Source organism: Garra rufa, chromosome 16 (assembly GCF_049309525.1).
Source record: "Garra rufa chromosome 16, GarRuf1.0, whole genome shotgun sequence".
Taxonomy (NCBI): Eukaryota; Metazoa; Chordata; class Actinopteri; order Cypriniformes; family Cyprinidae; genus Garra; species Garra rufa.
In genome coordinates, this window is record NC_133376.1 from 6579421 (window position 1) to 6603997 (window position 24577).

A 24577-nucleotide genomic window follows, 5' to 3' on the forward strand; every position below is an offset into this window, starting at 1 on the left:
AGACAAAAACATTAACGTTTTGCAGTGGCCCAGCCAGAGTCCTGACTTAAATCCATTGAGAATCTGTGGAGGGAGCTAAAGATCAGGGTGATGGCAAGGAGACCCTCCAACCTGAAAGAGTCAGAGCTCATCACTAAAGATGAATGGGCAAAAATACCAGTGGAGACATGCAAAAACCTGATCAGCAATTATAGGAAGTGTTTGATTGTTGTAATAGCCAATAAAGGCTTTTCTATTGATTATTGAGAAGGGTATGAATAATTTTGGACATGCCACTTTTTGTTCAAATATAAATAAAAGATGAGTAATAATTTTTTCCACAATGATTCCTCTTGTACATCGTCTTTTCTTCTGGGAGACGTCGGTGTCATTTCTAATAAAAAAAACCTGGCTGGTTGAATAAAAGTAACTTTAAGTCAGAATTTGCCAGGGGTATGAATAATTTTGGGCTTGACTATATATAACTGTGTTTATCTTCAGCAATATTGTGTATTTGATTTCTGTCTTCAAATCTAAAAGTCTATGGAATGAGACTATAATCATAATCCTTTAGATAAACAAACACAATCACGCTGACATGCATTCACAACTATATAACAAAAGTGAATTGTGTTCACTAGATAAGAGTATTGTGTGCTTCACATTTGGGCAAGCTGTCTTCATCTACTACCAAGAAATTTTTTGTGTTCATCAATACTTTTAAAATTGTTCTTGTCCATAGAAACTTTCCATTCCACAAAAGGCTCTTTATAGTGGATAAAAAAAAAGTTTGTCAAACTAAGAACAAAGTGGTTCTTTTAAGAACTGTTCACTAGGGAACCCAAATGGTTCCTCTTTGGCATCACTGTGAAAGCTCCCTTTGTAATTTCAAATAACCATTTTGTGTTTTAATATATTTTAAAATGTAATTTACTTCTGTGATGCAAAGCTGAATTTTCAGCATCATTACTTAAGTCTTCAGTGTCACGTGATCCTTCAGAAATCATTCTGATATTTGTTGCTCAAGAAAGATTTCTGATTATTATCAATGTTGAAAACAGCTGTGATGCTTAATATGTTTATGGAAACTGTGAAAATGCAGTTTTGTCACTTTGGATCATTTTAATGTGTACAGCTGCTGGTCATATAATATCTTCAAAAAGTTGATTTATTTCACTAATTCCATTCAAGAAGTGAAACTTGTATAATGTATACATTCATTCCACACAGACTGATATTTTTCAAGTTAATTTTGATGATTATAACTAATGAAAACCCCAATTCAGTATCTCAGAAAATTTGAATATTACTTAAGACAAATACAAAAAAAAAGGATTTTTAGAAATCTTGGCCAACTGAAACGTATGAACATGAAAAGTATGAGCATGTACAGCACTCAATACTTAGTTGGGGCTCCTTTTGCCTGAATTACTGCAGCAATGCGGCGTGGCATGGAGTCGATCAGTCTGTGGCACTGCTCAGGTGTTATGAGAGACCAGGTTGCTCTGATAGTGGCCTTCAGCTCTTCTGCATTGTTGGGTCTGGCATATCGCATCTTCCTCTTCACAATACCCATAAACACCCATAGATTTTCAATGGGGTTAAAGTCAGGCAAGTTTGCTGGCCAATTAAGTACAGGGATACCATGGTCCTTAAACCAGGTACTGGTAGCTTTGGCACAGTGTTCAGGTGCCAAATCCTGTTGGAAAATTAAATCTGCATCTCCATAAAGTTGGTCAGCAGCAGGAAGCATGAAGTGCTCTAAAATCTCCTGGTATACAGCTGCGTTGACCTTGGACCTCAGAAAACACAGTGGATCAACACCAGCAGATGACATGTCACCCCAAACCATCACTGACCGTGGAAACTTTACACTGGACCTCAAGCAACATGGATTCTGTGCCTCTCCTCTCTTCCTCCAGACTCTGGGTCCCTGATTTCCAAAGGAAATGCAAAATTTACTTTCATCAGAGAACATAACTTTGGACCACTCAGCAGCAGTCCAGTCCTTTTCGTCTTTAGCCCAGGTGAGACGCTTCTGACGCTGTCTGTTGTTCAAGAGTGGTTTGACACAAGGAATGCGACAGCTGAAACCCATGTCTTGCATACGTCTGTGCGTAGTGGTTCTTGAAGCACTGACTCCAGCTGCAGTCCACTCTTTGTGAATCTCCCCCACATTTTTGAATGGGTTTTGTTTCAGTTCTCTCCAGGGTGCGGTTATCCCTATTGCTTGTACACTTTTTTCTACCACATCTTTTCCTTCCCTTCGCCTCTCTATTAATGTGCTTGGACACGGAGCTCTGTGAACAGCCAGCCTCTTTTGCAATGATCTTTTGTGTCTTGCCCTCCTTGTGCAAGGTGTCAATGGTCGTCTTTTGGACAACTGTCAAATCAGCAGTCTTCCCTATGATTGTGTAACCTACAGAACTAGACTGCGAAACCATTTAACGGCCTTTGCAGGTGTTTTGAGTTAACTAGCTGATTAGAGTGTGGCACCAGGTGTCTTCAATACTGAACCTTTTCACAATATTCTAATTTTCTGAGATACTGAATTGGGGTTTTCATTAGTTATAATCATCAAAATTAAAAGAAATAAACACTTGTAATGTATCAGTCTGTGTGGAATGAATGTATACATTATACAAGTTTCACTTCTTAAATGGAATTAGTGAAATAAATCAACTTTTTGAAGATATTTTAATTATATGACCAGCACCTGTATTTGCTGAATAGAAGCATTCATTAATTTATTTTTAAAAAACTGACGCCAGTGTTCACTTTTACTACTCTCTTTCAGGCTGAAGTGACCTCAAGACCACAACTTAGCCTGCTCCCCTTGTATCCCCACCCCTTGTTTCTGCTCGGTTAGATTCATGTTTCGGAGATGCATGTTCTGTGTAGTGTGCTTCGTCGTGTAGACAAACCCTTCACACAGAGAGAGCACACGAGTGACTGAAGCCCAGCGCCCCCTGCCGCACAACAGCAGCTGCACACCGACACAAGTGTGTTGTGGTTTCTCCAAGATTTCTTTTCTTATTTCTTGGTGTTTCCTCTGGCTCGTTTTTCTTTTTTTTCCTCGCAGTCATATGTCTAATATGTGACCCACGACCACAAAACCAGTCTTAAGTAACATGATTATATTTGTAGCAATAGACAAAAATACATTCGGTCTCGATATCGGTCAAAATTTTAATTTTTCTTTAATGCCAAAAATCATTAGGATATTAATTATCATGTTCCATGAATATATTTTGTAAATCTCCTACCATAAATATATCAAAACTTAATTTCTTATTAGTAATATGCATTGGTAAGAGCTTCATTTGGACAACTTTAAAGGCGATTTTCTCAATATTTAGAATTTTTTGCACCCTCAGATTCTAATGATCGTATCTTGACTAAATATTGTCACTTATGACTGGTTTTGTGGCCCGGGGTCACATACGATTTCGTCTTATGTTCCAATATATTGTTTGATTGTGTGTTTTGGTGTTGCTGTTTATAAGGATTGTTTTTAACTGTAGTAAACGACATGCCTAAATATAAATATTTCAATAAAGGATGGTTGTATTTCATGTGTTCTGTTAAAAAGAGACTTAAAAAACTTGTTTTTGTTGTCATAGTCAAGTTTTATTTTTTGAAAGCTTTTTAAAACCTTTTGTTTGATGTGGATTTAATCTCTAACAGCGACCAATCAGAGAATAGACACCCTTTGGTGTTTTTGAATGATGGCAGGTGGCTTTTGACTTGGCTGTTTTACAAGACAATAACTATTATAATGCCTTCGTTTTTAATCCTCTTCTTGACCAAAATTCAACCAATGGGGTTTTCGAAGATTATACACGTCCGTTGATAGGTTTATATTTCAACAAAAATATTCTTGCCAGTAATAGGCTGCCATAATGACCCGATTTTCACTCCGCAGCCAATAAACTGCCCGTTATGAGTAACAATCCCAACATTTATTGGCTCCCGAAATATAATGAACGAACAAGAGGCGTTGACAATCAAAAGCTCCCTTATGATTGACGTGAGTCTGACCCAATCATCTTTCGTCTAATTTGCATTCCCGCTCTCTCATTGGCTGTTTGGTTAGGAGGCGTGTCGCATGAGTAGATAGTAGTGGTGTGTGTGTGTATCATGACAATCTGAAAATGGCGGATGAAAGCGGATTGATTTAACTTTATCGTACAAAAATAAGAATATCAAGTGAAGAACGACACTGTTACACAGGATGAATTTGCAGTCCAGCGGGAATTTTTAGTCCTATTTCCACGGAGCGACTGAACACTATCGGCGAAAAGCGTAAGTTGGACGCTAGGTATTGTTTAAAGGTCTTTTTTGTTTTGTTTCTAGCAGGCTAACGGGCTAGCGCGGATTGTCAATGGCAATGCTAGTGGATTAGCAGGTTAGCCTTCACTGCCAGGGGCTTGACTTTGCTACTTTAAACCCACCGTATGCTTTTCAGTAACGGGGCAGTTAGAACTGAGCCTTGTGATTAAAAACAAGCCCATTTTTTAAATAAAATTATATTTCCATTACCGCTTCTCGGTCAAAAGTAGTGGAGCGTTCGCTCAAGCTAGCAGCTCCAGAACTAGAGTGGCTTTAACTGCAATAAATGTCAGTTATCTGTCACAGCTCTTCGCTGTTTATTTACTCCATTGGTAGCAGATGAATGATATTCGATTGCTTGACCTTTCAAATGTGAAGTTTCGTTCTGATTCATTGTCTGTGAAATGGGAAGTTAAGGGCATTTAAGAGCATTTAAGTCTCTGGTCTGGTCATATTGCTTGTTTATATAATGATTGTGTTTCAAAGCCTAGTGAGCTTACTAGCTAGACAGCATTTATCTCCCTGTTAATGCCCCAAACGCTGTAAGGTAGACATGTTAATGAATGAACCGGTTGCACCTGATTTATATCTTCAGTTAAAATAAGTAAAGTATGTCATTAGTTGGTACTTTAACGTTAAGTTGTGTTTCATAAATTGTTTAGTGATATTTCTGGCTTAAATTGTGATAAGGGTCAATGTTTTGAAATTGAGATTTATACATAATCTGAACATTAATGAGATTTATACATACATAATGAAATAAGCTTTCAATTCAGGTATGGTTTGTTAGGATAGAGCAATATTAGGCTGAGCTACAACTATTTGAGGGTGCAAAATACCCAAATATTGAGAAAAGCGCCTATAAAGGTTTCCAAATGAAGCTCTTAGCAATGCATATTACTAATCAGAAAATAAGTTTTGATATATTTAGGCTATGTCATTAGTTGGTACTTTAAAGTTAAGTTGTGTTTCATAAAGGTTGGTGATTTGTTTAGTGATATTTCTGGCTTAAATTGTGACCCAGACCACGTAAGGGTCAATTTTTTGAAATTGAGATTTATACATAATCTGAACATTTATGAGATTTATGAATAAATAATAATTTGAATAAATAAGCTTTCAATTCAGGTATGGTTTGTTAGGATAGGACAATATTTGGCTAAGATCAAAAAAATCTGAATATTGAGAAAATCCCCTTTAAAGTTGTCCAAATGAAGCTCTTAGCAATGCATATTACTAATCAGAAATTAGATTTTGATATATTTATGGTAGGAAATTAACAAAATATATTCATGGAACATAATCCTAATGATTTTTGGCAGTAAAAGAATATTAGTAATGTTAAACCAATACAGTGTATTTTTGGCTATTGCTGCAAATATACCCATGCTACTTAAGACTGGTTTTGTGGTCCAGGGTCACATTTAAGATCTATTCATTCATTAATGCAGTTTTACTTGCTGCACCTGATGTAATTTATTAAAAGCATCTGCAAGAAACCTACTAATTTATCCCTTAATTTTTCAGAGTATGGAAGAGGAGAGTTCCCGTTATAGCAAACGCCTGGTAAGTTTCTCATTTACTCAAAAGCTATTATGTGATCCAAATTGCTGTCTGGGGAACATTTGAATGTAGTTTTAACCGGGCTGTAACGGTGTTATACCGTCGGCAGCTGGCGCTCTTGGACTGACGTCACACCCGAGGGGTTTGTTGATATTAGTGCACACACCTAAGGGGAAAAGACTGTCAAAACTTCATCTTCATCTGCTTATCACATTGGCTGTGTCACAGCAGCAGTAAAATAATATTTACTTTAAATGGAGATCCAGCCTTTTAGATGTTCACATGGCTCATAAAGCTTTGATAGAGCATTTGATACCAAAGATAGGGAACGTTAGGAAGAACATGCATCCTCTTTTTCCTGGACATGTCCTGGATGGGAAGTTGCCTGAAATGCCTGGAAAAAGAGAATCTATGGTCACCCTTTGTTTAAAATGGCAGGTTTGCATTTGCCTCACGGATGCACGGCTATATTGACGATACTCGGATGTAAACAACAGCATAGATTGCATGGTTAATGCACTACTGAATATATTGTTCTGCTAAATAATGCTGTCTAAACCATGGAAAAAAACATGAGGAAGCTGCTAAATCATATAGAGAAGCAGGAAAGGGCACAATTTTTTTGACAAAGTTGGTAAAGATGCGTACGAGCAGTATTATTTAAGATATTAGCCTAATATTTCACCTAACTGACCAGAAATAATAAGAACAAACATGAATGTTGTTAAGATTCTTGCCCTGGATATCCTGGTTCAGTTTGGCCAACCACAAATGTCTTTTGTTCCTCAGACAGTTTTTTTTTGCAGTCTTCTCCTCTTCTCCTTCTCCAATTGTTAGTGCAGCCCAAAACATGACAGTAATTGACCATTTTCAACAGCAATAATCAGCTTCGTTCGGTGGCATTGTTTATGACGCATCATAAAAACGCTCTGAGCTGAAATTTGTTTTATGAAAACATGACTGAATTTGTGTGAGTTTACCATTGGGCTGTAAATGTTTAAGTCAAAGTGTGTTGTAGTAAAAGATTATATGTGATCCTAGACCAAAAAAAAAAAAACAGTCACGAGAGACCTTTTTTTTTTTTTTTTTTAATTAAGATTTATACATCCGAAAGCTGAATAAAAAAGCTTTCCATTGATGTATGGTTTGTTAGGATAGGACTATATTTTGCAATATTTACAATATTTATATTTGAAAATCAGCAATCTGAGGGTGCAAGAAAAATCTAATTATTGAGAAAAATCGCCTTTAAAGTTGTCCAAATGAAGTTCTTAGTAATGCATATTACTAATAAAAAAATAAATTTGATATTTATGGTAGAAACTTTACAAAATATCTTAATGGAACATGATCTTAATGTAATATCCTAAGGATTTTTGGCATAAAAGAAAAATCGATAAGTTTGACTCATACAATGTATTTTTGGATATTGCTGCAAATATACCTGTGCTACTTAAAGGATTCATTCACTTTCAGAACAAACATTTACAGATAATGTACTCACCCACTTGTCATCAAAGATGTTCATGTCTTTCTTTCTTCAGTTGTAAAGATTTTTTGTTTTTGATTTGACATTTAAGGATTTCTCTAAATATAATGGATTTGTATGGGGCCCCCAAGTTTGAACTTTCAAAATACAGTTTACATGCGGCTTCAAAGGGCTCTAAACGATCACAGCTGAGGAAAAAGGGTCTTATCTAATGAAACGATCGGTTATTTTCTAAACAAATTGATATTTTATACGCTCTTTAACCTCAAATGGTCGTCTAGTCTCATCTCTGCGATGCACATGCACAGTCTGTGTGATCCGGGTCAATACAGTTAGGGTATGTCAAAAACTCCCATTTCGTTTTCTTCCCAACTTCAAAATCGTCCTACATTGCTGCAGAAGTACAGACTCAGTGTTTACAAAGTGAACATGCAAAGAAGATCAAGCGCCCTTAAAAAAAAAAAAAAAAACACTAAAACAGCTTTGTAGGACGATTTGAAAGTTGAAAATGACAACAAGATGGGAATTTTTCGACATACCCTAACTGGACCCTAGCAAGACAAGCATTTGAGGTTAAAAAGTATATAAATTGTCCATTTGTTCTGAAAATAACAGATCGTTTCACTAGTTAAGACCCTTCTTCCTCTGCTAGAATCGTTTAGAGCTCTTTGAAGCTGCATTTAAACTGCATTTTGGAAGTTCAAACTTGGGGTCACCATACATATCCATTATATGGAGAGAAATCCTAAAATGTTTTCCTCAAAAAACCTAATTTCTTCACGACAGAAGAAAGAAAGACATGAACATCTTGGATGACAAGGGGGCAAGTACATTATCTGTAAATTTGTTCTGAAAGTGAACGAATCCTTTAAGGCTTTGTGGTCCAGGGTCACATGTTTTATCAAAGCCCAACTATATAAATGCAAATTCAGCAGAAATGTTTCTGCATTTTTGTATTAATCTGAGTATTGTCCTCACTCTTTGTATTCTGTTTTCAGCGGACTGGCACGCGACGGCGTTACCAAGATGATGGCATTTCAGACGATGAAATCGAAGGGAAAAGGTCTTTTGACATTGACGAAAAACTCCAAAGTGACCGATACAACTCAGATCTGGTCAAAATTATGGATGGGAAAGGTTTGTTGATTCTTGCATGTTGTTTAGTTCCTTGTACTTTACTAGACTTCTGGTGAGCTCCATGAGCTGAGTTTCGCTTCCTCTTATCCTAGCTAAATCATATTGAGAGTTTGTTTGCCACTGCCACCTGTGAAATATTGGAAACATTTTTTTTTCTAAAGCTTTGTGTATTTGCAAAAACTCAAACACAGTTATCCGTGTATGGTTTTTTCTTCAGACTTCACCTTGGAGTACATCCAACGGGAGGGACTCCGTGACCCCATTATCTTCAAGAAAGCAGATGGTCTTGGCATAAAGTATGGCTTATTTTATCAGGCCAGTCTGCCAGTTGTGGTCTTTGAGCTCATTTGAAACTTATCAGCTCTGTCCTTGTCTTTCTTTTGTAGGATGCCTGACCCAGACTTCAGTGTCAGTGATGTGAAATTGTTTGTGGGTAAGAACAGAAGTTTTTGTTCCTCATGCACTCTCATGCCCTGAACTCTCACGCCTGCTAACATTCCCTCCTGTGCCTTTACTCTGATAGGCAGTCGCAGGATGGTTGACGTGATGGATGTGACCACTCAAAAAGGCATTGAGATGTCAATGGGGCAGTGGAGGAGATACTACGAGACGCCGGCATCTGAACGTGAAAAGCTGTACAATGTGATCAGCCTGGAGTTCAGTCACACAAAACTAGAGAATCTAGTCAAGAGACCTACGTCGGTACGTGTAAACGCAGTTATTAGTCAACTGATACCTACACTACCAGTCAAAAGTTTTTGAACAAAGTTTTTTAATGTTTTCAAAGGAGTCTCTTCTGCTCACCAAGCCTGCATTTATTTGATCCAAAGTACAGCAAAAACAGTAAAATTTAGAAACGGTGTACTATTTAAAATAACTGTTTTATATTTTCTGTCTAATATATTGTAAAATATAAATTATTCCTGTGATTTCAAATGTGAGTTTTAAGCATCATTACTCCAGTCACATGATCCTTCAGAAATCATTCTAATATTCTGATTTGCTGCTCAAAAACATTTATTGTAATTATGTTCAAAATGTCTGAGTATATATTTTTTTCCAGGATTTTTGATGAATAGAAAGTTTAGAAGAACAGCATTTATCTGAAACCCAAATCTTTTGTAACATTATAAATGTCCTTAATATCACTTTTAATGAATTTAAAGCGTCCTTGCTAAATAAAAGTATTCATAATTCATAATATATATATATATATATATATATATATATATATAAAATTGACTAACTCTTGTTAATTATAGCTTTTAAATTGTAAATTGTATAATGTTACAAAAGCTTTTTATTTCAGATAAATGCTAATCTTTTCTGAAGGATCATGTGACACTGAGGACTGGAGTAATGATGGTTAAAAATTCAGCTTCGAAATCCCAGGAATAAATTATATTTTAAATTATATTCAAATAGTAAGCAGTTGTTTTTAATAGCAAAAATATTTCACAATATTACTGCTTTTGCTTTATTTTGGATCAAATAAATGCAGGCTTGGTGAGCAGAAGATAATTCTTTACAAAACAAAATCGTTCTTTTCAAAAATGTATAATAATAATAAGTTTTTTTTACAATTAAATGATTCAAAATATTAAATCATTCAAATATCAAAGCAGCACTGCAGGGTCATTAATATAGGATGCAATAAAAACAGATGTAGCGTTGGCATTTTTAAAGCTCATTTTAATGAATATTGTTGATGGTTGTCTTATTAGCAAATACATTTTGGTTGACCTCTACACAAACATTCATGCCTTTTTATGTACAAAGCAGTTTATGTGTTGGCTTGTGCTTTCATAAGGTTGATATGATTGACTGGGTGGACAACATGTGGCCACGGCATCTTAAGGAAAGACAGAGAGATTCCACCAACGCCATTATAGACATGCAGTACCCCAAAGTACAGAAGTAAGGCGTGTTTCCTTTTATTCATTCATATACATAGTTTAAACCTTTTCTGTTAAAACACTAGAGCAGCACTTGTTTTATGAAGGTTGTTCATATTAGCTGTGTGTGTTTATCAGGTATTGTCTGATGAGTGTCGAGGGATGCTTCACAGATTTCCATATAGACTTTGGAGGCACATCAGTGTGGTATCACATTCTCAGGGGAAAGAAGGTGAGTGCTGTCTTAAAGCTACAACACCATATAGTGTGCTGACAAAGTAAGTTCAGAATGAAATACTAGTTTATATGCTGTGTACTGTATGCATAATGCAGTACTAAATATTTGAAATAGCATTATGCTTCAGTGTGACCTCAACATGTTGCATGTTTAATTCAGTGCTAATTCATGGTGTGCTGTTGGAAATATTAGGCAAAATTAATCCAGTTTAGTCTAAAAATGTCTTGACATTGTCTAGTCTAAATAAGTCGTGAAAGCTATTATGACTGTATTGCATGAGTGTGTACTGAATATGTGGGTAGACAATGGATACCATGCATACTGTGTGTAGTGTGCATGCTGTACAAGTCTGTTAGAAGTCTCTTCTGCTCACCAAACCTGCATTTATTTGATCCAAAATACACCAAAAGCAGTAAAATTTAAAATGTTTTTACTATTTAACCGTTTTCTATTTGAATATATGTTAAAATGTACTTTATTCATCATTACTTTAGTCTTCAGTGTCATATGATCATTCAGAAATCATTCTAATATGCTGATTTGCTGTTCAAGAAACTTTTTTTTATCAATATATACAATTTTTTTTGTTTTTCTCAGGATTCTTTGAAGAATAGATCCAAATCAGTGTCTATCTGAAATAAAAAAAAAACTTTTGTAACATTACATGTAACATGGAAATATTTAAAAATTATATATAAATTATATTATTATTGTGTGTGTGTGTGTGTGTGTGTGTGTGTGTGTGTGTGTATATATGTGACCCTGGACCACAAAACCAGTCTTAAGTCGCTGGGGTATATTTGTAGCAATAGCCAAAAATACATTGCATGGGTCAAAATTATTGATTTTTCTTTTATGCCAAAAATCATTAAGAAATTAAGTAAAGTTCATGTTCCATGAAGATTTTTTGTAAAATTCCTACTGTAAACATATCAAAATGTAATTTTTGATTTGTAATATGCATTAAGAACCTAATTTGGACAACTTTAAAGGGGATTTTCTCAGTCTTTTTGATTTTTTTTTTTGCATCCTCAGATTTCTGATTTCAAATAGATGTATCTCAGTCAAATATTGTCCTATCCTAACAAACCATACATCAATAAAAAGCTTATTTATTGAGCTTTCATATATATATGTATAAATCTCAGTTTTGTCAAATTTAACCTTATGACTGGTTTTGTGGTCCAGGGTCACATATATGTGTGTGTATATATATATGTGTGTGTGTGTAATATATATACATATATATGTGTGTGTGTGTATATGTGTATATATATATATATATATATATATATATATATATATATATATATATATATGTATATGTATATATATATATATATATATATATATGTATATGTATATGTATATGTATATGTATGTGTACATGGGCGACATTTGACTCTTGAGTCAGGGGGGGCAAGAAAAAAAATCAGATGTAAGCATTAAAAAAAAAAAAAACTACGGTATTGCAGCACATCAAAGCAGTCAATTAAAGCGCTGCATTTCAGCCCGGGCCGATGGGCCCTGACTTTTTTTTTTACACCCCAGGGCTACGGCTTCGGGCCAATTTTCACGTCATAGTTCAGACCCGGGCCGGCATCGGGCCTGTTTTAGGCTTCTCCTTATTTTCATAATTTAGACATCCATCAATTATGGTGAAGAAAAAAAATGCCGCGCTGGTGGAAACAACACGAAACTTCACTTTCGCTTTCACTTTTGAGACCGACTCAGACACCATTTAGTGTGCTTTAGCGCAGCTGAATCCGCGTTCAAGCGCACATAATAGGCTAAAACTCGCCCCAAGCACCGGCAAAAATAAATAACAATGAATGCGTCGAGGAAAGAGTAAGGACATAAATGAATTATTTATTAATTAATTTGTGTATTCTGAGTCAGTGTCGCAAAGATCCTGACTCGCAATCTCCTTTTTGGATGCGCCTTTAGAGAGAAATTCATCTTTATGGATTACATGAAAGAGTTTGTGCTTTTGATTTGTTTTATTTCGTTAAGTAATAATTTAAAGCTTTCTATAAATGTATTTATTATGTATGTGAGGCATGCAATTCGCTTCATTTTGTTAAGCACTCCTGTTCAAGAACCAGACGGCAGAAAGCACATAATTTTAGTTTTCTTTATTTTATAAAAATGCTGTAACGTTTTTTTCGATGTATTACTCGTACTTTGTGAGCAAAAATGACAGATAATTTTAAATTGCTTCCAATGAAAAAAATGCAAGTGATCGCGCTGGTGCCTCGATGTCCTGCAAGCTTTAGCTTCCACTTTCTGCACAAACTATAGCGCACATTTATCTGTAACGTTTAAACTACCATTGTTCAGGCATGTGATTGGCTAAGGACAAAAAAGCAGGAAAATATACTAAGACAAAAAAAACAAAAATAAAATGAGCATCCCTAATAGCTAGCAAATACAAGTAAGTTAATGTTAATGCAGCTTAAACATCCTGCCATTGTAGAAAATCACTCAAAATCGATAATCTAATCCAGGGGTCTTCAACTAAAACAGCTCGAGGTCCAGTAATGAACCCTACGCACCAGCCGAGGTCCAGACAATTATATATAAAAAAACTATTTATGTTTTGTTTTGTTTTTTATCTTAAATTCTACACATTTAAATACTTTTTTAAAGACCTGAACAAAATTTAATTAATAAATAAATTATTAAAATGAGATGCAGATTTCACAAAACAAAAAAGATTTCTTAAATTATAAAATTTACATTCCAGCCTTCAAGAGTCAAAAGTATCAATTCTTATATTAATTGAAACAATTATTGTCAATCAAGTATTATATTAATTAACATATATTTTATTGCCTTAATTGTTTAAATTTGTATAACACATGATCTTGTCGATCCATCAGATAACATTTACAACTCTACGTGTTTGGTGCTTAAAACCATGGACTGATTTGTTTACATTGGTCTTTTTGACAATAGCAGACGTACGAGCTGATTAAAAATGTCAGATCATTCTCTTCCAGCAGGAGGCGCTATCAGAATGATACACAAAGCAGCGCCGCAGCTGACTTTGAAACGCGCAGCGCTCATATTTATTCAATGGATAACCTTATAAAGTTCCATCGCAATTCTTGCCTTTTAGTCCCCACATTTAAGACAGCCTGAAATAATTAAGTCTTTCTTAACCCCTATAACACTACAGTCATCAATAAAAATGAAGAGCTTTATTTCAAGAACTGACTTTCAAAAACCCTTAGCCTACACAAAATACGTTTCTTTTTATTTTGCAGAAGAGAAATATTAGGGAAGTAAATTAACATCAGCATATGAAGTATATTCGTCTATCATTGTCTCTTAGAGAATGTGCACATTAGATGCTGAAAGCGCTGTTTTTACTTTCACTTTAATGCAGTTTTCACGTTGCTTGTGTGATTTCCATTGTCTCACCGTCGTGGTTTAAAATATAAATATGTATAAAAATACAGTATAAAAAGATATATTTACAATATTTTGCGACGTACTGTAACCCCAAAATAATGCATTTTCCATCAACGTTTTTCACTCACTGAAAGCTACATCTGTCTGCCGATCTCTCCTCTCCTCACTGCACGGAAGATCCTAGTGTGCTTGATATAAATGTATTTATATATTTTATACATTTATGTATTTATTAGAAATAGCGTTTGGCATTTTTTTTTTTTAATTATAATTATGTCAAAAGCTTTCACGGTCCGCATGGACGCATCTTGCGGTCCAGAATCATACTTCGCCATCCGCCATTTGCGAACAGTCGCAAATACGTGACATAGGTCACATTTTCAGGTCGAAAAATCCGGAATTCCGGATTAATCCGGAAAAATCACATCCCTGATTGTTTTATACTTGAACTGTTTTATATCTATAGATTTCATTTTAGGCAAGTCGTGATGATTTGAGAAGGCAAACTGATCAAACAGACTATGATCAGTCTTCCGCTGGGCGCTGTTCGGTAAATATATATATATATATATATTTAACGAATAAAAAATACTCCAAGCATTTTTCTAAATTAGCTAAATAAAAAACGAAACTAAATATAAACATTTTGCCATTACATACAAAACTGAACTATTTTATAGCTGAAACAGTAAGTTGTTTTGGGAGAAGGGGAAAATATATTTTTATCCCGTCTATTGCTTCACCGTTATTTCGAGAATAAACCCAGCGTAAATATGCAAATGTCACTCCCAAAACATATCAGCTTGCATGTGCCGAAAAACGAAAGTTTCATACAAATTCTAAATGGATTATAGCCTGGAAAGTGCAAAGCACGCTCCCCTTATTATCACTAAAAGTTCATAGAGATCTCACAAAATTCCGTTATAATTAATAAAGCTCTCTAAACTACACAATTAATATTTTATTTACATCGCGTCTACACTCATAAGATGATTCACGAGCGCACAAAACGGCACTTAACAAAAGCCGATCAGGCGCTTTCAGCAGTGAGTGAATTCTGACAAGTGTTTCTAATTGTTCGGAAACAACAGATATGTCTGTGATTGGTTACATTGCTCAACGCTGCAAAAACACGTTTGATAGTTTGCCAGATCTTCAATTGCTTTGCTTTCGTTTGAGGGTTATATAGCACCGTCTAGTTCCCAAGTACAACCGAGCCTAAGCTTGGCTAAAGCAGTTGCAGCGGGGCTGTCGAGGATTCCATGACTAACCACAGGGGGGGCAACTGCCCCCCCTTGCCCCCCCCTAATGTCGCCCATGTATGTGTGTATATATATATATATATATATATATATAAATTAATTACAAGTGATAATAAAAACATTTATGATGTTGTGAAAAATTTCTAATTCAGATAAATTCCGTTTTTATGAACTTTCTATTCATCATGGAAAGCTGAAAAATGATTTCTGAAGGAGGATGAAGTAGACTGAAGACTGGAGTAATGATGCTGAAAATTCAACTTTGTATCACAGGAATAAATTACATTTGAAAATATATTCAAATAGAAAACAGTTATTTTTAATTGTAATGATATTTCATAATATAACTCTTTTTATAGTATTTTTGATCAAATAAAAATACAAAAAACTTCTGAACATTAGTGTAGTTTTGGAATAGCTTGCTATCATACTACCATTACTATTTCTGAAGTATACACTACCAGCCAACAAAGCCTGCATTTATTTAATCCAAAGTACAGCAAAAACTTAAAATAACTGTTTTCTATTTCAGTATATAAAATGTAATTTCTTCCTGTGATACAAAGCTGAATTTTCAGCATCATTACTCCAGTCTTCAGTGTCACATGATCCTTCAAAATCACTCTAATATGCGGTTTGGCTGCTCAAGAAACATTTCTGATTATCAATAATAAACATTTTTTGCTACTCCATATTTTTGTAGAAACAGCGAGCAGCACATTTTATATGATTTGTTGATACATAGCTTTTTTTTTTTTGTAACAAATCTTTGTAACATTATAAATGTCTTTTCAGTCAGTTTTGGTCAATTTAATGTGTCCTTGCTGAATAAGTATTAATTTCTTTAAAAAAAATCCATTTGTGTATCTTAGTACTTTAAGCCATTAAATATTCGAGAATCATCATCTTTTTCAGACTAATTGCTGTCGGATCAGCCTCACCTTCTCAAATCTTCTTGTTCTCCATAATCGTGGCATTTATAAACGCGTGTTATTCAACTCGTCTGGTGTTTAATAAGTGCCTATCCCTACTGACCTTGTTGTGGTGAATGATCTCAGGTGTTCTGGCTGATCCCGCCCACACCTCAGAACCTGGAGCTCTATGAGAACTGGGTGTTGTCAGGGAAACAGGGTGACATCTTTCTGGGTGATAAAGCCACGATGTGCCAACGGATCGAACTCAAGCAAGGCTACACATTCATGATCCCCTCAGGTACACATGCTTACCCCGCTTAACGCTTCAGGTAGATTTCTCACAGCCTTTCTTGGACCAAACCATTGTGTCTGTCTCTCTGTTTGTGTGTGTGTGTAGGGTGGATTCATGCAGTTTACACTCCAATGGATACTCTGGTGTTTGGGGGAAACTTTCTGCACAGCTTTAACATTCCCATGCAGCTCAACATTTACAACATTGAGGACCGCACACGGGTGAGCGCTCAAACTCTTGATTATTCCTTCGATCCCTCTTTGTGAAATTTTTCTGACTGTCTCTGTTTCTCTGCAGGTCCCTGCTAAGTTTCGCTACCCTTTCTACTTTGAGATGTGCTGGTATGTTTTGGAGCGTTACTTGTACTGTCTGACCAACGTGTCTCACCTCACACCTGACTTCCAGAAGCACTCACTTGGCATTGGTCAGTGCACAACCTTTTTAATAAATTTTATAAATGAACACATCAGTATAACTATAAATACATGGGGATGACTGTTTTGCGCTTTACAGGGCTGAAGAAGGAAGATGTGATTAAACAAGGAGGACTTGATGATCATGCAGGAAAGGTGGAGAAAGAAGAGGAGGAAATGGCGGTGAAGGAGGAGTCGGAGGACGAGGCAGCATCTCCTGCTCGTCCAGGGGTGAAGGTTCACCTGACACCCTTTGAGCTGGAAGGGCTTTGGGAATTAGTGCACAAGTTGGAGGAATTGCCAGCACACAAGAAATGTGTTCCATCAGGCATCAGAAACGCCCCAGCACTGCTCAGTGACATACGGGTGCGAACTTAAATGCCATGTGGCCATAGAAATGCAGTTGTTTTATTAAATATAAGCTCATTGAATTTTCCTCTTTTTTTCATGTCCCAACAGAAGCTGCTAGAGGAACATGCTAATGATAACCCCAAATTGTCTTACACTGGAAAACCAATCGTCAAATGGCCCAAAAGGGTAGGTTGTGCACTGATCACAGTCCTCACAACACAAATGGACCACAAAACCAGTTATAAGTGTCAGTTTTTCAAAATTGAGATGTGAACCTCATCTGAAAGCTAAATAATTAAGCTTTCTATTGATTTATGGTTTGTTAGGATATAACCATTTAAAAAATCTGGAATCCGAGAGTGCAAAGAAATCAAAATACTGAAAGAAAATCACCTTTAAATTTGTCAAAATGAAGTTCTTAGGAATGCATATTACTAATCAAAAATAAAGTTTTGATATATTCGCAGTAGGAAATTTACAGAATATCTTAATGGTGTATAATCTTAGTATCCTAGTGATTTTTGGCATACAGTGTATTTTTGGCTATTGCTACAAACGTGTCCCAATGTGAGTTCAAATGAAAATGTGTCCGATTTCTGTCTGCAGCCCTCGTGGTATCAGCCACCGCCGGCTCCTCTGGCTCTGCTGTACCGCCCGCGCACTCCCGGTTCAGCCCCCATTTTGCCGCCGGTTCCTCGGCCTGTGAAGCCGTCGTCTTCCATCTCGGCTCTGAGACGCAGACGTGTGCGCTGCAAACGCTGTGAGGCCTGTTTGCGCAAAGAGTGCGGCGACTGCAACTACTGTAGAGACATGAGGAAGTTTGGAGGACCAGGCAGACTCAAGAAGAGCTGTGTTCTCCGTCAGTGTCTTGCAGTGAGTATCTGTTACTTTGTTCATTTGGTTGAAGTTTTGTCCATTACATTTACGCTACCAGAATGAAAATTTCCTGATAATTTACTCGCCCCATGTCATCCAAGATTTTTTTTTTTCTTCAGTGGAAAGTGTGTTTTTGAGTTGTTTTTGAGAAACCTTCTAGAATTTTTCTCCATATAGAGAACTTTAATGGGGATCAATGGGTTGAAGGTCCAGACTGCAGATGTAAAGCTTCAAATGGTTCTACACGATCCCAGCCGAGGAATAAGGGTCTCATCTAGTGAAACAATCAGTCATTTTCTTAAAAAAAAATTCGAATTGATATGCTTTTGAACCACAATTGCTCGATTTCATGCATTACATAATTACATTGGAAATGTCACACATGGTTAGGTCTGTATACTCTGGTTCAAAATTGTCCAACATTGTTGTTTTACCTCTTCTGTGATGACTTTTTTTTGCATTTTCGCATTGTAAACACTGGGTTGGTACTTCCACCTACGTCACGTTTGACCTTAATGCACAACGAGATTACTTAATGCATTAAGTCCAGCTAGTGCAAGACGATCATTTGTGGTTAAGGTATATATTTTTATTTTTCCAAGAAAAAGACTGCTCGTTTCACTAAATAAAATGTCTTATTCCTGGGCTGGGATTATGTAGAGCCCTTTGAATCTGCATTGAAACCATTGGACCCTCAACCCAGTGAACCCCATTGAAGTCTGCTATATGGAAGAAAAATCATGGAATGTTTTCCTCCGTTTCTTTTAAAATTTTCCTTAATTTCTTTTCAACTGAAGAAAAAAGACATAAACGTCTCATGACATGGGGTTGATTAAATTATCAGGAAATTTTCATTCTGGAGTAAATGAAAATGAATACAATTTGACATAAATATTGTCTAAAGGGAAAGCATTGTCAAGAAGATCTAAATTGTTAGAGTGTGGTAGACCATGTTAGAGAGTGTTGTATCTCACACTTGTGTTGTGTTTCCAGCCGGCGCTACCTCTTACTGCAGTATGTGCCATATGTAAGGAAGGCTATCAAGAGCCTGAAGACTCAGAGTCCGTCCAAAAGCTCATGGAATGCTCTGAATGCGCTCAGATTGTTCATCCAGAATGTATAAAGGTATATGTACATGTCTGTCCCACATCTTGCTTGTATGGAAGTAGCTCTTATATGTGACACTGAACTGCAAAATCATTTGTAAGGGCCAATTAAATCTCCTAAAGCTAAATAAATAAGCTTTATATTGATGTATGGTGTGTTAGGATAAGACAATATCTGGCTGAGATAGGACTATTTGAAAATCTGGAATCTAAGGGTGCAAAAAAATCTAAATATTGAGAAAATCGCCTTTAAAGTTGTCCAAATGAAATTCTGAGCAGTGCATATTACTAAGCAAAAATTAAGCTTTGATATTTACGGTAGAAAATTTACTAAGTATCTTCATGGAACATGATCTTTACTTAATATTCTAATAATTTCTGGCTTAATAGTAATATTTAAAATTTTGACCCATACAATGTATTGTTGGCTATTGCTACAAATATACCTGTGCTACTTATGACTGGTTTTGTGTTCCAGAGTCACATATGTACTGCTATGTTAATGCCACATGTGTATATTCCAGGTGCCTGGTGAGGGTATTATCAATAAGGACCTTCCCAGTTGTTGGGAATGTCCAAAATGTGTCCAGGGCAAGAAAACAGAGGTATGCTTTTTGCTTTTGGCAAATCTGTCTTTCAAATGCAACAAGTCATCCTGTTTAGACAGGCCTTTGCTTGACTCAGAGCTCAGATGGTAATTGGATCTGAAGACTAATTTGATAATGATTATGTAATGTTTTTTTATTCTCCTCCCTGAAGTCTTCCAGTAGTAGTGAGGAGGAGACAGACAGCAGCATGTCCAACGGCAGTCGCTTGTCTGGTCCTCCGGCTAAGCGGGCATACAGAGAGGGGATTGGGGTGCGTATAGGGCGCAGAGGTCGTCCGCCCCTCTCCCCCTCATCCCTGCCTCTGACCCGCTCTAGACGGCAGCCGCCCCCTTCCCAGAGACTCCTGCTGCAGCATCAGCAGAACAGGAGGAGAGCAGGAGCACTGGAGTTACAGCTCAGGAAAAGGGTAAGTATGCACTAGTGTTGCACAATATATATATAAGTACTTAAAAGGTATCACGATACCCTGATTTTAAAAACGGTACAATTCCGTATTTTACTAGTGCAGGTACTTTAAGAATGCATTTTAAGAACCAACATTCCTGAGTAAAAACATTGATGGAATCAAACAAAATGTACTGTATAACGCGGAATATCATGGAAATATAAATATAAATGTCTGCATGTCTCTGTGTGAATGAATGGCACAGATGTGTGGTTTCATTTACTACACTGAAGTGCACGTGATGCTAGGTGGTGTTTTCAGTGTCTGCCACCTCAATATATGAGTACATGAATATAAACATTATCTCCAGAACTGCTCTGAGAGTCACTTCATGAGCATTTTACCGTTACTTTTGAGAAAAACCATTGTCATAGCTTACACAAACAGAAACGTAAAGGTCTTCACTGCAACCCATCAAAATAAAGTTCAGTTTAACTTGACAGAAATGTTACTTAATGTAATGATAGTGCTGCTACTACTAATAAGGGAAGGAAAGGAATATTTACTAAAAAAAATTTACCAGAAAATTGTAAATGCACAACTGTTTCTGAAAAAAGAAATATTATATGAATTCTTTAGAAATATCTTAAGTTTATTAGACATGCTTTTGATTATAAATTTATAAATAATAATGAAATAATAATAATAATAATAATTATTATTATTTCATAGGGCCTTAATGTAACTTTTAATAAAGTTTTATTATTTCAATTTATTAGACATATTTTTTTTATTATTGATTTTTTTTATTGTAACCAAGTCTAGAAAATTTAAATGGAAAAAATTAATCTAGAAAAATTAAAACAGAACTTGGGAAGAAATAATGTGGATTTCAAAAGGACCCTATTTATTTCATTTGTGTCTTTGTTTCGTATCGTACTGAAGTCAAAATTTTGGTATCGTGAAAACATGTTTTACAGGTATAATTTTGCTTTCCATTCATTACATTTACGTTTGTTTATGACAGCATGCATGACACCGCATGTTTATGACAACCTTTATAGTCAGAAGTTGAAGATACTGACCCCAAACCTTTGAATGTTACTTATTCAGTTGGTTTGATGTTCCCCATCTTGTCTTAAAGGGTTATAGTTCACCCAAAAGTGAAAATTGTCATTAATTACTCACCCAAATGTCATTTCAAACCAAGCCCTTGTTCATCTTCAAAACAAATTAAGGTACTTTTTATGCATTCTGACAACTTTCTGATCCTGCATAGACAGCAACGCAACTGACACATTCAAGGCCCATAGTCAGATAGAAATAAGTTGCAGTGTGAATCGGGCATGATGATGATGATTGTCAAAATCATGTAATGCCACATGTCTAATTTCCTATTTTCTTTTACAGATAAAATTAGAAAGGAACAAAATCCTCCAGTCGGTAAGTGTTTTGAGCCTATAACATCTGCTTCCCTCATCGCAGCGCATCTGTAATCCTGCTCTCGCCATTCTCACACACGCTCTCTCTCTCTGTCGCTCTCGGCTGTGCTTTCGTTCTCTCTATTTCTGTCTGTCTCTCAGACCCGTTCGTCTGTCTCTCTTTCTCCAAAGCTCCTGCGTCAGCGGAGTCTGGAGAGAGGAGGCGTAGTCAGAGCGGCACCCGTACGGAGCGTTTCCCGCGGTCGAGGGATGTCCTCTTGTCGCGGAAGAGGGGTACGACTCCGAGGCGGTGGCCGAGGAGGAGGTCTGAGAGAAAGAATGGAGTCGGAAGGTGAAAGAGAGGACTCTGTGGAGGAAGAACAGGAAGAGAGAAAAGAGAACGGACAGTATAATGGGAAAGAGAACCGTCCGCAGAGACGAGGGGTAAAAACTGGTGAAGACGAGAACGGAGAAAGTCATCGAAACGGAGAGAGCGAGGGGAGCAGTGAGGGCGGAGAGCCCACTCCATCTGACACTTCTGTGGTGCTAAGTGACGACGTCAGAGGCCAGGGGTCCTGCGTCACAGTGACGTTACAGCCGTCGAGGGGTAGGCGTGATCCTAGCTCCATTGTTCCCAAACTGGAAGCCAACTTGTCTTCCAGAAGCCTTCCCCAAAACCACAAAGCCCTGCTCCGTCCCCCGCTGCGGAATGGCACCCCTCGTTCAGACGGTACTCATTCACCTGCGGACAGATTGCACGTAAACAAATCACATGCTCTTTCTTCATCATCACCACACACTCTGACCCGAAGCGCGTCCAAACACTCACACATGGTGCGGAGTCTCAGATCAAACTTCAAAGATTCTCCTCACCGCCTGACTCGAGAGAGAATTGGGAAAAAGACTCGGTCGGAAAGGGCGAAGTCCTCCGACTCCTGTCCCAGTTCTACCTTGCGGGCCCTCAGCGGAGCAGAACGGAGGGAGCGAGCCGGGCTGGAGAGAGAGGTTTGGGTGTCCGTGTTCCGCTACTTGACTCGTGCAGAGCTGTGCGTCTGCATGGCTGTTTGCAAGAGTTGGTACAAATGGTGAGTACACGATTAATACTCATTTGCCTGTTCTAGTTGTTTACTGTCTACATAGGGAGATTTATTTCTGAAATGGTGTACTAACCGAAACAAACATCATAACTGACTGATGGGAAATGCTGTATGTGGGTAGCAACACTGTACTCCATGTAAATAGTGTATTTGTAGGGCTGCTTGACTTTGGGAAAATTTATTATAATGATTGATTGATTGATTGATTGATTGATTGATTAATTAAAGGGATGGTTCACCTAAAAATTAAAATTAGCTCATTATTTACTCTCAAGGCATCCTAGGTGTATACAGGTGCATATAAATTTGCTCAATAAATTAGAATGTCGTGGAAAAGTTCATTTATTTCAGTAATTCAACTCAAATTGTGAAACTCTTATATTAAATGAATTCACTGCACACGGACTGAAGTAGTTTAAGTCTTTGGTTCTTTTAATTGTGATGATTTGGCTCACATTTAACAAAAACCCACCAATTCACTATCAAGGCTGCAGTTCTCTCGGTTGGTTGGTCTTCCGCTCATTTCTGTTAACATGCTTGGATACAGCACTCTGTGAACAGCCAGCAGTGAATGTTTGTGGCTTGCCCTCCTTGTGAAGGGTGTCAGTGATTGTCTTCTGGACAACTGTCAGATCAGCAGTCTTCCCATGAGGTGTTTTGAGTTGATTAGCTGATTGGCATGTCACCATATTCTAATTTGTTGAGATGGGTTTTTGTTAAATGTGAGCTGAATCATCACAATTAAAGGAGAACTCCGGTGTGATATTGACCTAAAGTGTATTGAATCATGATACCGAGTGTGAACGTACCTTGCATATTTCATCTCGGTTTGTGTCCAGCAGTCCGAAATCTGGGGTCAGTTAGCCGATGCTCACAACAGGCTGTCTATGAGAGTGAACAGGGCATCGGAAAAGCCATGTACATAAATCACTGTTTTACCCCATTTACGAGGCACAAAGTAGCTCCACACTTCATCGGTAGACTTCCTAGGGCCCTGACATTTAAAACGAGACATTGAGAACTCAGAAAAAGCACCGGTAGTTTATTTACAAGAAGATTTATACAGACATCTTCCACCAGGAACAGAGCAGTCGCCGCCATCTTAAATGTAGTCACGATACGTCGAGTGTCGAGCACGAAGGAAACTACAACCTGATACGTTGATAACCTGATAAATTCATTGGTGCTCGACACTCGATTTATCGTGACTAAGTTCAGGATGGCGGCTACCGGATTTTCTTTCCCAGGTACTGTCTGTATAAATCTTCTTGTAAATAAACTACCGGTGCTTTTTCTGAGTTCTCAATGTCTCGTTTTAAATGTCAGGGCCCTAGGAAGTCTACAGATGAAGTGCGGAGCTACTTTGTGCCTCGTAAATGGCGTAAAACAGTGATTTATTTACATGGCTCCTTCGATGCCCGATTGACTTTCATTGACAACCTGTTGTGAGCATCGGCTAACTGACCCCAGATTTCGGACAGCTGGACACAAACCGAGATGAAATATGCAAGGTACGTTCACACTCGGTATCATGATTCAATACACTTTAGGTCAATATCACACCGGAGTTCTCCTTTAAAAGAAACCAAGACTTGAACTACTTCAGTCTGTGTGCATTAATTTATTTAATACACGAGTTCACGATTTGAGTTGAATTACTGAAATACATTTTTCACAACATTCTTAATTTATTGAGATGCACCTGTGTGACTTTGTTCCTTCAGATGAATGCAATCGGATTTATATTGATCAAACTTTTTCTGGCTCCTTCAAGCTTTATAATGCAATAGGTGGATGTTTCT

General features: G+C 37.0%; 2 protein-coding genes across 4 annotated transcripts in view; both read left to right on the forward strand.

Annotated features, from left to right (window-relative positions):
- stx3b (syntaxin 3b) overlaps positions 1–3549 on the forward strand; it is a 39272-nt gene extending 35723 nt beyond the window's left edge. For both annotated transcript variants that reach the window (XM_073820127.1, XM_073820126.1), the window contains one exon: positions 2777–3549. The gene's annotated coding sequence lies outside the window, so the exon portion shown is untranslated. The remainder of the gene's footprint in view (positions 1–2776) is intronic.
- Positions 3550–4141: 592 nt separating this feature from the next.
- kdm2ab (lysine (K)-specific demethylase 2Ab) overlaps positions 4142–24577 on the forward strand; it is a 29845-nt gene continuing 9409 nt past the window's right edge. The window contains exons 1-19 of one of the 2 annotated variants that reach the window (XM_073820446.1): positions 4142–4284; positions 5839–5877; positions 8362–8500; positions 8718–8796; positions 8887–8933; positions 9024–9202; positions 10311–10417; positions 10534–10627; positions 16371–16524; positions 16624–16739; positions 16816–16942; positions 17032–17297; positions 17391–17468; positions 17889–18155; positions 19152–19283; positions 19789–19869; positions 20024–20278; positions 21668–21700; positions 21841–22763. In XM_073820446.1, the coding sequence (XP_073676547.1) occupies positions 5842–5877; positions 8362–8500; positions 8718–8796; positions 8887–8933; positions 9024–9202; positions 10311–10417; positions 10534–10627; positions 16371–16524; positions 16624–16739; positions 16816–16942; positions 17032–17297; positions 17391–17468; positions 17889–18155; positions 19152–19283; positions 19789–19869; positions 20024–20278; positions 21668–21700; positions 21841–22763 (3113 nt within the window). In that variant the 5' untranslated portion in view covers positions 4142–4284; positions 5839–5841. The remainder of the gene's footprint in view (positions 4285–5838; positions 5878–8361; positions 8501–8717; positions 8797–8886; positions 8934–9023; positions 9203–10310; positions 10418–10533; positions 10628–16370; positions 16525–16623; positions 16740–16815; positions 16943–17031; positions 17298–17390; positions 17469–17888; positions 18156–19151; positions 19284–19788; positions 19870–20023; positions 20279–21667; positions 21701–21840; positions 22764–24577) is intronic. The other variant, XM_073820447.1, reaches the window with a different exon arrangement.